Below are 16,024 nucleotides of genomic sequence, written 5' to 3'. Positions count from 1 at the left end.
CCTTCAGACCTGTGACATTTAATCTCACTAAGACCTCATTTACTCTGTTCACTGGGTAACAACATTCCTCAGATTAACAAGCTTGCTCCACAAGCTCTTAGGAGAGTAGACCTGCATATAGCCATCTAAGCACACAAACTGCACCCCCATGTGATAAACAAGAAGCCAATCTTCTACTTTATTCTCTATTCTCTTAAGGTGAGAACTGTGGCCAGATTCACCCATCCTGTAAGTGCTGGAAAAACTTCCAGGTAGTGTGTGCAGTTAGGTTCCATCCAACAGGTTTCATTACAAGAGTATTTGCTATGCACATTTGATTGTGTACTTTCCCTACTGCAGGCAGATATTTTACTACCTGGCTGCAAGGCCAAGGCAGTGTGTAATGTTTACACTGCTCTATGGTACAGAGCAAATTTGTTTTGCCAACAAATCTTAGTGCTCTATGACAATGTGAAAAAGAAAATCTGGTGAAAATGTAAAAATCATTATATAATAGTTGCATGTTATCCTGTTACACAATATCGTATATGTGTTAATCAACTGTTGTATGCTGCTTGGTTCAGCAAGTTGGGACATTGTTAGTTAAAAAAAGGATTGTGTCATCTTTGCTTCATCTGTGGCTTTTCACATTGTTGGGGTTTGATTCCAAAATGCTCTGTATCTTTTTCAAAGTAATGTTCCTACTTGATAATTATATGGAAATATTTGAAAACAACAAAAAGAAGGTCTAAGCTAAAATCTCACGATAAGTCTGATAAATCACCTGGCCAATATTAGCTTACCATATATATATATATATATACTGACATGGGCTGTAAGTAAACACCTAAATCAAGGCTAGTCTTCGATGATAAGAAATATAAGTTGATTTTGTATTTATTTGAGAAATAACAGTGTAAAAGACCACATATGCCAAACAGCAAAACAAATATTTTCCAAACTGGTTAGAACTGAGAAGATTTAGTCGATTCATCAAGGAAATTAATTGATTAATAGTTTCAGTCATTATTCAAGCAAAAATAGCAATCAAATTCCAGTTGTTATTTGCTTTTCAATGTCATACTATATGATAGTAATATGAGTATCTTTGAGTTGTGGACTGTTGGTCTTTTGGAAAATCATAATTATTTATTTATACATTTTAATATTTTCTGATATTTTGTAAGCAAAGTGATCAATCGATATATTTATCAGCAGATTAATCATAATAAAAAGATTTGTCAGCGGACACCTTAAAACTAATTAATTAACTAAAACTAATTATTGCAGGGCTACTACTACTCATTTATCCTCCACAATCTGTATTAAAGAATGCAAACTGAAAAAGTTGAAATTGCCCTTTATCATGATTCCGATAGGAACATTTTATAAGATTTCTGTAGTGGTAATCATATATATAAATCCTATATGATAGAGTCCAATATGAGTTCAATAGAACTTTATCCAAAATATTAAATATAAATAGTTACTTGATAATTTAACAGGTGATTTTCCATTTGAACAGACATACATGATATCAGAAAGGGGATCTTCTGTTTGACCTATTTCTATTTACACATTATCCAATCCTATTTTACTCTAAATTCGTTTTTAAAAGGTGTTGATTTGTATTCACCTTCCCATTCCCCCCGACAAAGAGCACCGATGTTTTGACACCAACAGACAGTCCAGATCCGGACTCTGTGGTTGGGTAACCGATTATCTGCTCCGTGTTTTCCTGCAGACCATGTGTGGCCCAGCTGAGGTGACTGGCAGGACTTGTTTACTGGTGGAGAGCTTTGCAGAAAGAGAGACGGAAAGAGGGGGAACCTGAGGGAGAGCAACCGCTAAACGGAACGGGGATCCAAGTTTTTACACTTGACCCGTCTTTTTAAGTCTTTTTATGTTTGTTTACCTCATTGTTTTTTGACTATCGCAGACGGGATACTGACTTTGTTTGTGTGTGTGTTCTTTTTTTTTTAATGTTTAACCCCATCGCCGACACTGAAACCTCGTTTGTTTTGGATTAGCTAGCTAACGTTAGCTGTTTTTCCCTATCAGCTAACGTTAGTCTGAGAGAAAGAAACGGGCGGCGTGGTGGAGTTTTCTCACTTCATAGCAACGTGCAGGTTAAACGGAGATGTTATTTTTGTCATTTTTTCCTCCACAGTGGATGGGAAAGAAGTAACGTTTACCTCCCAAGTTTCCCTTTTTTGTTTTCTTTCTCCCGTTTTGTCGTTTTATGGGTGCTCATTCGTTTGCGGCGTGGTGGTCAACGGGGATGAAGGAGTTCAGAGGAAGGTCGTAGTAGGGAAAGCTGTATCGCTGCACGTTTTTCCTGCACGTAGCTAGCTGCTTGGAGGAGTTTCCTGGGATGTGCTGCCATCTGTTTTTAAAGGACGAGCTTCTGAGAAGATACTAGCAAACAGGGGTACTATAAAGACTTGTGGACTTCAAAGGAGATAACGCAAACCCTGCCATCTCCCGTTCTTGGCTCTGCATTTGGCGATATCCACAACTTCAGCTCATGTGTGCTGGAGGAACAGAAGAGGAGGCAGTTTTTTTTTTTTTTAACGCTGTGCATAGGGAAAATACTTCTTACCAGTTGTTTTTGAAGTGTGTCGTCCCTCATTGGAGCAGTGCATTACAGAGAAATGAGCCCGGGGCCAGTGGACTTCCTTTGGGGACCTCCAAACTAGCCCTCTTGCGTGTGGGATATTAATAAAAATACTGTTATTTCTCTATTGATTCAGTGGAGCACCACAATCAAACAGATGAACGCGGACTGTCGCCTTCACTTATGGAAAATGAAGCTCTTTACTCGCACATGTGTTGCCAGAACCCAAGATCACGTTATTTAATGGTCTGTATTTTTTTCCAGGGCTCACATACATCACAAACTTGGCTGGGAAGATACTCATAAATGTATTACTCCCCCCGGCTTACGGGGGGCAACGTTGAATCAGTTGGCTATATTGGACCTTAATTTTTTAAAGAATTTGTTCAATACTTTTGATATTCCAACGCATTTTGAAATAAACATTTCTCCCTCAAGATTTTTTGAGACGCTTCAAGAAGAGAGCAGAGCTTATCTTCAAGTCAAAATGAGACGGTGGACGCTAAAGCTGCGAGCACAAATTGTGTTTTTTATCATCGGCACCTGCATTATATGCCAGTGTGGACTAATACACGGAGAAAGTAAGTATTACTTTTTAAAATGTTCCTAGCCATGTTGCTGTATGTTTGACACATATGTTTACTCCCTTTTTATATTTAATGTAAATAAATGTGTTAGTTTGCACACGTATGCAGAAGTAAAACCAATTTGAGTTTACAAATTTGTTTAAGTAAATACCACAATGCAGTAGACATTAGGCTACACGTGTACATACATTTGTGTAAGATTATTGTATCATAGGGGGATAAACTACCATAAAGTATAATAAAGACACCATAAACATACCAAAGAGCTCTATATAGATAACGGTAATTACAATAGGAATATTACTGTTTAAATATTAACACATTTAAGAAAGTTTGTCTCATCACTGACACGGTTTCTTAATTCTTTTTATTATTATCTTTATTTGATCAATTAAGATTGTAGTCACGAGACTCGCCTTCATTCTGACGCATGCGTAAAGTTTCATACAGAGTCTAATTAAGGGGGCTAGTAATTTAAGGTGTTGCGTATGCGTAGCTGCGCGCTAATAATTGACATTCCTGGGTAAATTGAGTAATATCCCCGCCCCCCTCGCTCCGTCTCTTAAAGGTACATATTTTAGCGGCCTGTGTTGAATGTGCCAGCCCCAGGGCCAGATTAGTCGCTGTAACTGGACGAGTGTGGTCTACTGCAGCGAGTCTAAACTGGGAGTAGCAGGATTGGCCCTGTGAGCGCAGCTAGGCCTCTCATGGCGACACACACACACACACACACACACACACACACACACACACACAAACACACAACACACACACACACACACACACACACACACCCTGAACGTAAACAAATTAGCCGCCGACGCTAAGAAGTCTCTTTATAGGTGGTGGATTAGCCTACATTTCTCTTTAGCAGGTCGCACCAAAGTACGGAGCATGTTTATTCTGTGTGGTGTATTTCATCAATGAATTGGGGTTTTGAATGTAATAATATAACTGCGAGTAATATAAACAGTGCCGCGATGCTTTAGAGGGAGTGCTGGAGATAGCGATCCAGCTTTAAACTGCTTAATGACCTCGCCTTAATAATAATATCAGTGGAATGACAATTTGCATTATTTTGTTTTAAATTGATGCGATTATTGTTGGCTACTGTTGCATTAAAGCAGTCCTATAATGGAGGAAAATCGCCTTAAAATCAGCAGTATCTTTTTATTGGCATAAAAGTTCATCTAATCTATCCTGAAAAATTATAGAAATACACTGACTTGACTCATAACTAATTTTCCAGCAAATTGACTGCATTGTATATTCATGGTTAAGCTTGTAATATGTTTAAAAGGTCAAGTTGACAGTGGGAGAGAATTAAATGAGAAAAACAGATCTTGTTACTTAAAGTAGATAATACATTTGACCATGTGTTAACTTACTATAATTATCTCAGTTTGAATGAATGGATGTCTCAATGGAAACCTCATTGTAGATAAAGAATAGCTGGATTACAAGTAGGGCTGGGTGATATGGAGAAAATCAAATATCACTGTTTTTGACCAAGTATCTCGATATTGATACCGCAACGACATTGTAGTGTTGACTATTGGTGCTTTCAAGAAATAATTACACAATGACAATTTTGATAAACAATCATCAGTAATGTGGATATAATGACTAAGTGGGTAAAGGCAAATAATAGAACAGTTACAACAGTCTGGTAAGTAAATCTAAGGCGATATCTAGTCTCATATCACGATATATCAACACAATATCGATATATTGCCCAGCTCTAATTACAAGTGCACTGAAATTAATGAAAGCACATTTTACTTGTTTATCAGCGGTTTAACCTATGGCCTACATTTGTACTTTTGAGGTTTGTGTTCAGTGTTTCAGTACTAGAACCCAGTGCATGTGAATAGAGTTTAAAATTAGGGAACTAATCAGTTTAATGAAACCGTTAATAAAATAGTATTTCTTTTATTTTATTTCGTCACGTTGTGACTTTTTTCAAACTTTGAGTTATTAATAATGTCTCCCAGTGGCCAGGTTCAAAGGAAATGTTCTGGCTACTTTACACAGGTCATGTATGCAGACAGAACAGAGGCCCCTGAAAGGGGTCTTATGAGACATGGCTGCTGGTATTCTCTCTCTCTCTCTCTCTCTCTCTCTCTCTCTCTCTCTCTCTCTCTCTCTCAGAGTGGGGTCTATGTCATTGGATGTTTGTGGTTCCTGATTTACTTAATTCTCTGGGAAGTGACCATATTTGGCACTCTTGAGATGTTTACGCCTGGGGGGGGGGGACAACCAAAATACTTAGAATACTTTATTCTAAATCCACACGCTGCCGGACATCTCCACCTCATTCATGGGAAAGAGAAAGTAGTATGGGTATATAAACCACGCTGCGGCTGTGATCTGCTGAATGCTCTCTAGAGAATATAACAAAGTGTTTTTTTTACAGACTGTTGTTGATTTTGATTGGGCTCCTTGTCATAGTTAGCGGTTTTTTAAAGTAAGGAGCTGTCTCCTGGTCTAAATTGTGAAAAACAAGTTGTGCAACTGGGAGCCTTGCCCCCTTCTTGTTCCTCTCAGGCTTGTAAGCACAGCTCTGTTGGAAAAGGGCAGTGTGTATGCATGTGTTGTTATGTATACTTTCCACAGTCTGTATGCTTCTTAGCCAAGTCTGTCACACTGACTGTAAAGCCTAAAGCAGGGGTCTTCAACGTTTTTTAAGCCAAGGACCCCTTAACTGAAAGAGAGACGGATCAGGGACCCCCTACCACATATATTGTATAAAATGGAGTTTCATATTAATCTGGTCCTACAATAACTTTTAGGGCAACCTAAAGCATTTTTAGATACCTTTTTTTTGCATAGAAAAGCTATTCAAACAGCCTAATAATTATTGGCATGATTTTATAAATCATGTTTTAATGTTAAACACATGTGGAACAGTCAATCCTTTGGGATGAACTGTATCTGTGGATGGCTACCATCAGTGGGGATTTATATTTGCTAATATGTTGGAATCATGTTAAGACTTTTTTTTTTTTTCAAATGAACAATTATTTGGAGGCCCCCCTGGAGTGACTCTGAGGACCACCTAGGGGTCCCGGACCCCCTGTTGAAGATCCCTGACCTAAAGAATCCACCACCCTGACGATCTGAATTAAATGTTCAGTCACATTTATTCAGGAACTACAGCTGAATAGTACCAACTCTGCTGGTGGAGTAACATGTTGATTTGTAAAATTAGGACGAGAGATGCTGTGTGTGTGTGTGTGTGTGTGTGTGTGTGTGTGTGTGTGTGTGTGTGTGTGTGTGTTTATCAGTATACACCCCAGCCACCCTGTGCTGTCTGCAGGATCTCATCTCTCAGCTCCTGACCTGCCCACTTCCGGGCAATGTATGTTTTCTCTGTGTGTGTGTGTCAGGAGATGGTGGTCATGCATGAGAACAGTGTGTACCAGAGCGTCAGGCTCAAGAGTGGGCTGCCTGTTAGCACTAGCCCGTGTGCCCTGAGTGGCCCCCTTGACCCACCACACATCCAATTCATCAAATGGACAAATTGCATGATACGTGTTAGGAAATTAGTAAAGCGTTAATATATGACAAGGTGTCTGATACATAAACACAATGAATCGGGCAGAGGCAAGGAATGTCGCAATGTAAAGCAGAGTGACCATTCCTCTATTGAACCCATTATACTTTATTCCAGGATACCTCAAAGGACTTTATTGTGCTTATACCATGGCCAGTAAACAGAGAAACAAGAATCTGTATTTAAATAGTTATTCATTTTCTACCCTATACTGTATGTTTAATGGGCTACATGCAGAAACCTGGCTTTCACAATGCAGCCGTAGCGCTGATCGCAGATTGCCATTGTAAGTTTGGGTAGTCCATGTTCAAAGAGCCTGCAGACAATGGTAGTTATGAACTGAGGACTCTACCAGCTGTGTTTTGAGTGTTGGCCAGGAAGGCAATATGTACTGCTAAAGAAAATTAACTGTTGGGGTGCCTTTCCTAAGTGCTTCCTCCTCTGCTCTTATCTTTCCAAGTATCCCTTACAACTTCTCCTAACTTGCCAATAGATTTTTTTTGTCGTTTAGTTGTCACTTTGTGTGTGTGTGTGTTTTTTTTTTTCTGGCAGTCTTTTCCAACAGCAACACAAGCGGAGGATGACAAACACAACCTGACCTTTTGACTCCACAATTTTATCGGCTGACAAGCAAGCATAGTTTGCTGTGTGTGTGCTTTTGACAGATGCTTCAGTACAACGTTAACATTGTTTTTATTTTATAATCGATTGCAAAAGCTGAAAGAATTATTTAAATTCAGTAGAGACAATAATTATTAATGTACAGTGTTCTCAAGTTTTTGAATAGCCAGTGGATGAAGAAATATACCCAGCCAGGGGTTACAAAAGCATGGTCAAGATGTCAAGTGTAGCTGTAAGGCATAATGTGTAGGCATAGGTATGTTGAAGGCTGGACAATTATGCCTGGATTTGATAACTTTTAACCAGTTATTTTAGCCACATTTTAGCTCTTATTTGATTTTTAGCCTACAAACAAGTTTATAAGACTATTGGAAGTAAAACGAAGAGAATAGCCTAATTGATACTGAACAGAAATGAAATTGGCATCTATGGCTATCAGTTTCAATGTAGATTTTATAAGAAAAATATATATATTTTTTTACTTTAGTTTTGTGTATTGAATATCTCTATAAAGACTACACAACCCATTAGCCTCAATGTCCATTGCTATGGAGAACTCCTGCCAGTGACTTGTAGTGTATTCATTCATATTCTAAAAACTTTGTCATTGCCAAATTAACCAAATTAAATTGACTCGACAATGAATTGATTCAAGCTACTCAGTTTATTTGAGAACACAATGATCAAATTAGTTCTTCATATGCAACACTGGATCATGTGAGGCTGAAATATGTGCATTAGTCTAGGGCTGCTTTTTTTGTTTGTTTTTGTTTTCAAAATGGAGCTTAGCTGATGCCCTCTCCTCTGAGTCCCATTCCTAGATGGAGAACTGTGACTGTTTATGTAAACATCTGCTCACTGCACAGAAATGTGGTCGAGTCGGGAGGGGATGGATGGTGTGCGGGGAACACAGACACACACACGCCGTTACGCCATGCTGCAACTATCTGATTTGATAGTCCTTGTTGCTGTTGGGATCTGCCCTATTTTAACTGTTGGTGACTTCACACAGTAAAATCCAAGTTGAGCTGGCCCTGTAATACGGGGATCAGCAATGGGATCTTTTAGGGGCCTTTTGCAGGCAGGACCAGACACTGGCTGAGGTCATGTCCGTGTCCTAATGTGAGTGAATTTGAATGTCCATCTTTAATGATCATATTGGCTTTCAATCCACAGTGGTCTGGGGTTTTTGACCATGTTTTTCAGGCGAAGATGCTGTCCAAAGCTGATGAGGCTGAACGTGGCTTGATTTTAATGGAAGAAAAATTCCAGTTTTTGAAAATGTTGATCCAGGCTTTAGCTACACATCCAAAATGACACATTCTTGCACAGTTCATTGTCCACCCTTGCTTAGTGAAGCAGTTCAGTGGACAGCAGACTGTAAGCCATTGTGTAGAAATTGACATTTTAAACAGTGTTTCCAGATGAGTGAGAGAGGAATGCTGAATTGTTTGTGTCACATGGTAATCTGTATATGGGCTCTGGTGGTTACAGTTAAGAAAACCATTCTGTAATTTGAGGGTCAAACTCACACCAGATAACGTGTCCATCTCTGTCGGATACTGATCTTGTAGCCGTTTCTAAGTCTGACCTCACTGACAATAGCTTATGTATGTAAGTTTGTGTCTGGAAATGTGAAGAAACAACTTCCTGTTTACAGTGTAACAGGGCTGTGGAAAAGATGTAACACAGTTGAACAACTCTACAGTGGGTGGGTTTAAAGAGTCTTGAATCTTTGTTAGTCTTTTTTCTAAACACCCCCAATTTGTTGAGCTACAACTCTTGTCTGAGATCTTTACAATACTTAACTCTGAAGTAATACAAGGTACATTCATGGATATAATAAAGTTCAAATTAGAAGAGCTAATGCATATCAACTGCACCAGGCTTAGTTCTGTCATTTTATTTGATACTTTCTAATAATAAACATTTAAAATTGTGTTTATTCTGCCTTTTGAACAATATGTGCTAGTAATGAACTTCATAACAATTAGTTGTTTGCATCTCAGACAAAAAAAATGAAATTGAATTTTTGCAATTGTTTGCATAGCACTGTATGTGGATAACTTTGTGCTAACGCCACACTCTTTGTATCGTGTGTGTGTGTCTGTCTGTGTCTCTCTCTGTCTGTCTGAACCTGATGGGTTAAATTTATTTTGAGGACCGTCATATGACTAAGAAGTGGTCGTTTGTCACACAGCCCAGTGAGTCTCTTAGCAGTTAATTACACACACACACACACACCGACTTAAGCATTAGGCATATGCATTTTGCCTTTTTGTTTTTCTTTTCTTCTTACACTTTAATTCATCAGTCCTTCATCAACTGCTGTATATGATCTGTATATGATTTGTGCATGTCAAAAATGCAACAATTTTGATCAGTGAAATCTAAATCAGTAGAAGTTGTTTGCATCACAACAACTTCTACTCCCTCTTTTCCTTCCAACTGTGTATCTCTCCACTCTTTATGCTGGAGCTCCCTTTCCTCCCATATTCCCTCCCTCAATCCCTCGCTCCCTCCCATATCCATCTCTCATTCTCGCTCCCTCACTCCCTCCCTCCCTCCCTCCCTCCCTCCTATATCCGTCCCTCATTCTCCCTCCCTACCTCCGTTTGCGTTTATGTTCAGGGGTTAGAGGGTTCACTCTCATCCACTGATTTGTTGTTCTTTCACACTGCAGATGCGCAAAGCCTGCGGACCTGTCTCACGCTCACGCACGCACACACACACACCTGCTAATCCTGCTCTGAATGGGGTGGGAAAGCCTCCTCTTTCAAACCTCTTAAATGTGTGAACACCATCCATTTGACACACCCCCCCCCTTTGGTTTTTGCTTTCTCCTCTCTTATTAGGCCTGCTTGCTCCTAAGTGATGCTTAACATGTACACCTGCACACTGTGAAAACCCAGTCACATGGACCTTTCTGATTAGGCTGTGTTTGCTGCGTCTGTGTGTCCTTTTATGAGCACTCATGCTTGTATGTGTAATGTGTTCAGGAGGTGTGTGTTGGGGGTGGGGTGGGGGGGTTCTGTTTTTGTCCTGATGAACTAGCCTGAGATGGGTTACTATGGTGACGGCACTAGCTGTTCTGGCAGTACTGTACTCGCCCCTCCTCCCTGTAAATACACTTCTAGCCTTGCTGCATTTAACACACATTTAACTGTGCGTGTGATCACAGAAAATTGGATAATCATTTTGTTATAGATGTCTTAATATAGTCTATAGTGGCAGATTATTGAGGTGCTGCTGTGTGATTTTGAATGTTGCCAGTGGCGATACAATCATGGCTGATTTTGCCTCTCTCGACCCCCTTAGTGCTGTACCCTTATTGTTTCAACAATTCACTCCCAACACCTGTAATCAAATCAGGGCATCTCGTCAATCAGTATGTATCCTGTGCTATGTGGGAGTAACTCACTGAATCTCAGTCTGTCAATAACCAATGAGAGTTAGTCCTGCTTGGGTCCCACACTCGCTACAATAACAGTTATAAAAGTGTTGAAATTGATCCATAATATTACTTGTGATTCACTTGTCAATTTTGCATGGCCAGTGCTTACTGATCACAGCCTTCTGCAGAAGTCCTGCACAAGACTGGCAAACTGCAGTGTTGATCACCTCCAGCAACACTGTACTCCTGGAGGGGGTGGGGGGGAATAGAAACCACCACAGAAAGAGGGTATACAATGCACCTTCCTTCTCGATTCATTTCCGTGCCCACTGTATGGCTCCTTCCACCTCTGCACCATTTCACCCACTAGTCATGAAACCAGATGGGTAAGAATCTGGCCGTGCCTCACAAAACCACTGGCCAAGGAATACATACGATCTTTTAATTACAGAATATATGCTTGTATGATTTTTTTTTTTTTTTTATTTTGACTGTTAACTGATTTTTATTAACTGGTTTGTTTCTGCGTTTTGGGAGATGTATCTATTGTCAGTGGCTTTTGTTTGATCCTTGGCAGTGATACATGTAATAACGAACCCACTAATAGCCTGGCACACGCCAGAATACATCTCTCAGGCTCAGTTTTTGTTAAAACTGGGAAACATTTTGTGCGAATCAATTGAGTTCAGCTCACTCAGATTTGTGCTTGACCAATTAACCATTTCACAAATGACAAACTGATTTTGATAGGTTAACAGAAATTGACAGTGTTTTTCTGAAACTGCTGCAATGCAATTTACAGTTTTGGAAATCATTAGCAAAGATCAAAGTCTACAGCGGATCGACAAATATTCTCAGTCAAGCAAATTAGAAAGTGTGTGTGTGTGTGTGTGTTCTGGGCAAGAAATCAACAAAGCATTTGAGTAGACACGTAAGCATCAGTTATGGCAAAACATTAGGCTTTGAAGCATTCAGGTCAGACCTATTTTTCTTTTTAATGTCATTGTATAGTTGTTGACACATGCTTTGGTGTGCGTGTGTGTGTGTGTGCGCATCACGTGCCTTTTGTTGCTGTAACAATGTTTAACTGGCCATTAGGCGTCTTGCTCTTGAAGAAAGTGAGGAAAGCAGACACTTAAGACAGACTGGAGTGAAAGGAGTGTCCCATTGTGGCAACGCTGATACTCTAGCCTCCATCTGGGAGAAAACACTGGACGGACTCATGCCAAGACGGAGTGAAAAGGAACGGAGAGATATAGAGCTTGCGCCTAGTTTACGAGTCTGCATTAAGCATTCCTAATTCACTTACAGTTAAAGGGGGCCCATATTGAATCATGCCTTGCTGTTAAATGACAGCGTAATGAATGGAAGTCATTTTACAATACCGCTGTGGCCACAGGCCCTCCCCTCCAGGGACTTGTCTGTCAGAGACTAGGAACAGCAGATGATTTGTTGGCTAGGGGGCCTTTTGAATGTTAACATGACGTCAGTATTCCGTCCATGCCTAGCATGCCCGTGGATGTCCTGTACAGGAAAACCAAAAGAGGAGGGCAATGATTGAAAGTCTTTGGAAATCTGCAAAGGGGTTTTGTGGAAAAACAAACAGCAGGCGGAGGAGATATTTCCCCACAATCAAAAACCTACGACTAAATGTTTATAGATAATGTGAACAGTGCTTTGCCGCTTCATGTGTAATGATATCAAGTCAGTAAGAAAGTGGTGTTACAAGGCAGAGAGTAACAAAAACGGATTAGATTGGCTTTATTGGAGCAAGATATCTGTCTATGTAGACAAATAATTCACATTATTCTGTCGAATGCAAAACTAGGGAGAACCAAAAAATATAAAAAATAGTTTTCTTTCTCCCATTAAATATCAGATTTCTTTTTCGAAAAGAACAACACAGGACCAGTGATTTACAGAGCAGATATCTATGCTGTAACAGACAAAAACACAATTTAATTTCAGTTGGACTTTAGATGGAAGGAGGCACTGAAGCTGTAGGCACAGACCTGAGCAATGGAAAGTGTAAGTGTGTGTGTGTGTGTGTGTGTGTGTGTGTGTGTGTGTGTGTGTGTGTTTCCTGCAGCAGCCAGTGAGAGCTGGTGGTCTAACAGTGCAGACAAACGGGCCATTAAATTGACCTGGCCTCTCCATCCCGCCAGCCTCCCCTCTGATCTCCCACTTTTCTGTCTTGGTCAACTCTTTCCCCGTCTCTCTGTTTGCTCCTGTACCACTTTGCTTTCTACAACACTCATGTTCCGTCTTGTTTTTTTCTTGTTCATCTCTTTTATGCTTTCCCGTCTCCTGTGCTTGTTGTTGTGTCTCCTCACTTCTCTTTATAGTCCTTACACACACACACACACACACACATTCATATATACACAAACAATCAGAGTCTCATTTCAAGGCAGTTAGAATCAAATTATTTCCTCCTCTGGGTGTTTTTCTTCATTTACATCAAATTTTGGATTCTGCTCTGGTTCGGGGTTGGCAGCCTTGCAGCATTTCAGTCAAATCAATAGGATTTGCCATGCTCGGGATGAGCTCACTCGTCCATTCACCACACAGGGAATACCTCCACTAAACCCCTAAACTGTTTTAGCTGGAGGTAAAAACTACGGTGTCAAAAAAAGAGTTAGCATGTTGAGCTACAGCCTGGGCAGCTGTCCCATCAAAGCTCTCGTACTCTCCCTTTCTTCTTTTTCCGTTTCAGTCTGAATGCTGAGTGGCACAAACTGCAGCACTACAGGAAGCAGGTTAGGATTGAAAATGTAGCTTCACAGCCATTGTTCAACCATAGAGGTCTCAAGCAGGCAGACAGGCTGATTTGGAAGAAGAAAGAAAGCCATACAGAGTTTGAAGAAGCCTATTTGGCAGATCCATCAGGCAGGCGTAGCTCGTCCAGGCTCATGTGTAGATCTGGTTTGTGGGTTAGAGCGTTGGTGGGGCCGGGCCCTGCAGCTGCTGCCGTGTGGCTGCAAGTCAAGCAGGGGAACCGAGCCCTGGCTGCCTCCCTCTCAGGCCGAAGCTCACCACACCAAGACACTGCTCTGCGCTTAACTCACTAACGTGGGACAATAAAAAGGAACATCAGATGTTTTTTGTATTATTCACTCGTGTGTGTGTGTGTGTGTGTGTGTGTGTGTTTTGTCTGTCTTGCACTTCAGTATATCTTCAGCACAGTCCAGCCTGCAGTTGATTACCTGCTCTTGTTTCCTCCTCTGTCTGTTCCCAAATGCTTTGACTATGTCAGGAATGCTGCTCCCCCCAACATGCTTTTATTTGTTTGGAGCACCACCTGGTTTAGCTGTTTTGTAAGGCGTGGTCAGAATTTCTCAGATTTTTTCTTTCCTTGGTTTGTGTATTACCAGCTGTCCAATAATTTTTTAGACGGGGAACATGTTGGTTACTATCAGTCATGGAATTAAGTGGAAAGATCTGTGTTATTGTGTGTATATCTGTTGGGTTCCATGTAGTTGCAGATGCAGTTTGCATCAGCGGTCTGCATTTTAAATCCTTTCATGTGACTTTCCTTTCAAAAGGTTACATTTCACTATGCTGTGCTGCAGAAGCATATGAGGCAGAGGGAAGGAGAAAAGGCTGGAAATGGAATGAGGAACTGGGCAATAAGGAAAAACATCCCATACAAAGACAATAAACATCTTATCTGCTTAACATGGATTGATGATTTTAAATTCTTGGCCTTTGTTTGCTGGGTATTTTTGAGTTTTGAGTATGGAGTCAGAGCAGGGCTGTAACAGTACGCTGGAGATCTAGAGACAGGCTAGCAATCTGCAAGGTTGCCAGATAAAATGTATTGGTATTTTCTTGTAAAATATGGGCACATTTTTTGTTAGTTGTTTTTGATTGTGAAAGTGGCGGCTGAAAAATACCTTTAGAGTCTCTAAGAGTCATCTTATCTCAATCATATCTCATATCAATCTTACATACGGTATAAGATGGAAATGAGACCTTTTTCACTGTCAGACTACGCATGTCCAAGCAGTGGATATTTGGTGTTTAGGTTGGTGGACATTGGCTACAGGGATCAGTTCCTATCAGGTACTCTGTCACTCTAAAGGCAGCTACACACCGGGCAGATAATCAGCCGTTGGACAGTCTGGCGAGGTCTTTGGTGTTTTTTGCCCCCAACGTCTCCTCCGAGGCAGCACGGCAATGGTTATGTTTAAGGTTAAGGTTAGGGTTAGCTGCCTGGAAGGCGCCGTTGGAGGCAAAAAACACCATTGAGCTGTCAGTGACTCGAGTCTCTTCGGTGTGTTCCGTGCCGTCGTCCATTGGAGGAGCTGTCGGCCTTTATTTTAGCCGACCTGACATGCTCAGTCGGAGACGGGGCAGTCGGGACTCACCCGGAAATGGCAAGCGGGATGAGCATGACTAGCCTCTCAAAATCTGACGAAAATCTTTTAAACTGACCTTTGTCGATCTGAAATGAAGACAGATTCAGCAACTGCATGGCCTATTTCTCGCTTAAAATATGAACAATAATGAACTACTTTAGTACAATATGAGATCGTAATCTGAATGAGTCGTCATTAATGGCCGGTTGAAAAATCCAAAATCCGGAAGCAGCAGCCAGACCCACGTGACGCGTTCGTCCAATCAGCTGTCGGTTTTCACAGTACAGTACCTTTCCTCTCCTCTCTCTTAGCAGCCTTGGTCAAACCAAGCTCGGTGGAAGTAGAAAATAGTGAGTCATTGTTTTTAAAGACAAGTGACAGTGACCCAGCACCGCAGCACACCCCCCCACACACACACACACACACACACACACACACACACACTTCTTTTTCTCTTCCTCATTCTTTCTCTCTGTCTAAGCCATCATTGCCTTTCTCCCTCCATCCCTCCCTTCCTCTCTCCTTTGCCAGTTCCGGAAGGTAGATAGAAGGAGGCGAGCCAAAGTCACCAGTGTGATCTGATTTAGGCTTCCCTTTTCTTGGCCAGCCATCTGACAGCGCAGGGCCTGCATGTTGCTCTTTTCTACCCGCTTCAATATGGCACAGCCTGGCCTTGTGCCACAGCTGTAACAGGACCCAGCGTTGTATATAAATAGGCTAGGCCAGCTCCCCTTGCCATGCTCCTCAATAGGAAACTGAGGCAATGGAGGAACAGGTGCTCCGACCCACACACTCCCTCTCTCTCCGCTCCGTCTCCCTTACCAAGCACCCCCACCTTTATGTGATGCCCTCAAATGTGGAAGTACAGGTCAGTCACGATTGTTTGCTACCCTCGCTTGTCGTATCACT

At 41.1% G+C, this 16,024-nt stretch overlaps 1 protein-coding gene across 2 annotated transcripts in view; it reads left to right on the top strand.

Moving 5' to 3' along the window:
* Window positions 1-1,775: 1,775 nt before the first annotated feature.
* insrb (insulin receptor b) overlaps window positions 1,776-16,024 on the top strand; it is a 91,897-nt gene continuing 77,648 nt past the window's right edge. For both annotated transcript variants that reach the window (XR_013502500.1, XM_078258939.1), the window contains exon 1: window positions 1,776-3,177. Coding sequence is in view for 1 of the 2 variants with exons in the window: in XM_078258939.1 (XP_078115065.1) it covers window positions 3,084-3,177 (94 nt within the window). In the remaining variant the exon portion in view is untranslated. The remainder of the gene's footprint in view (window positions 3,178-16,024) is intronic.

Source organism: Sander vitreus, chromosome 9 (genome assembly GCF_031162955.1).
Source record: "Sander vitreus isolate 19-12246 chromosome 9, sanVit1, whole genome shotgun sequence".
Taxonomy (NCBI): domain Eukaryota; kingdom Metazoa; phylum Chordata; class Actinopteri; order Perciformes; family Percidae; genus Sander; species Sander vitreus.
Note: the sequence above shows the minus strand (reverse complement) of the source record. Positions and strands in the feature narration are given on the sequence as shown.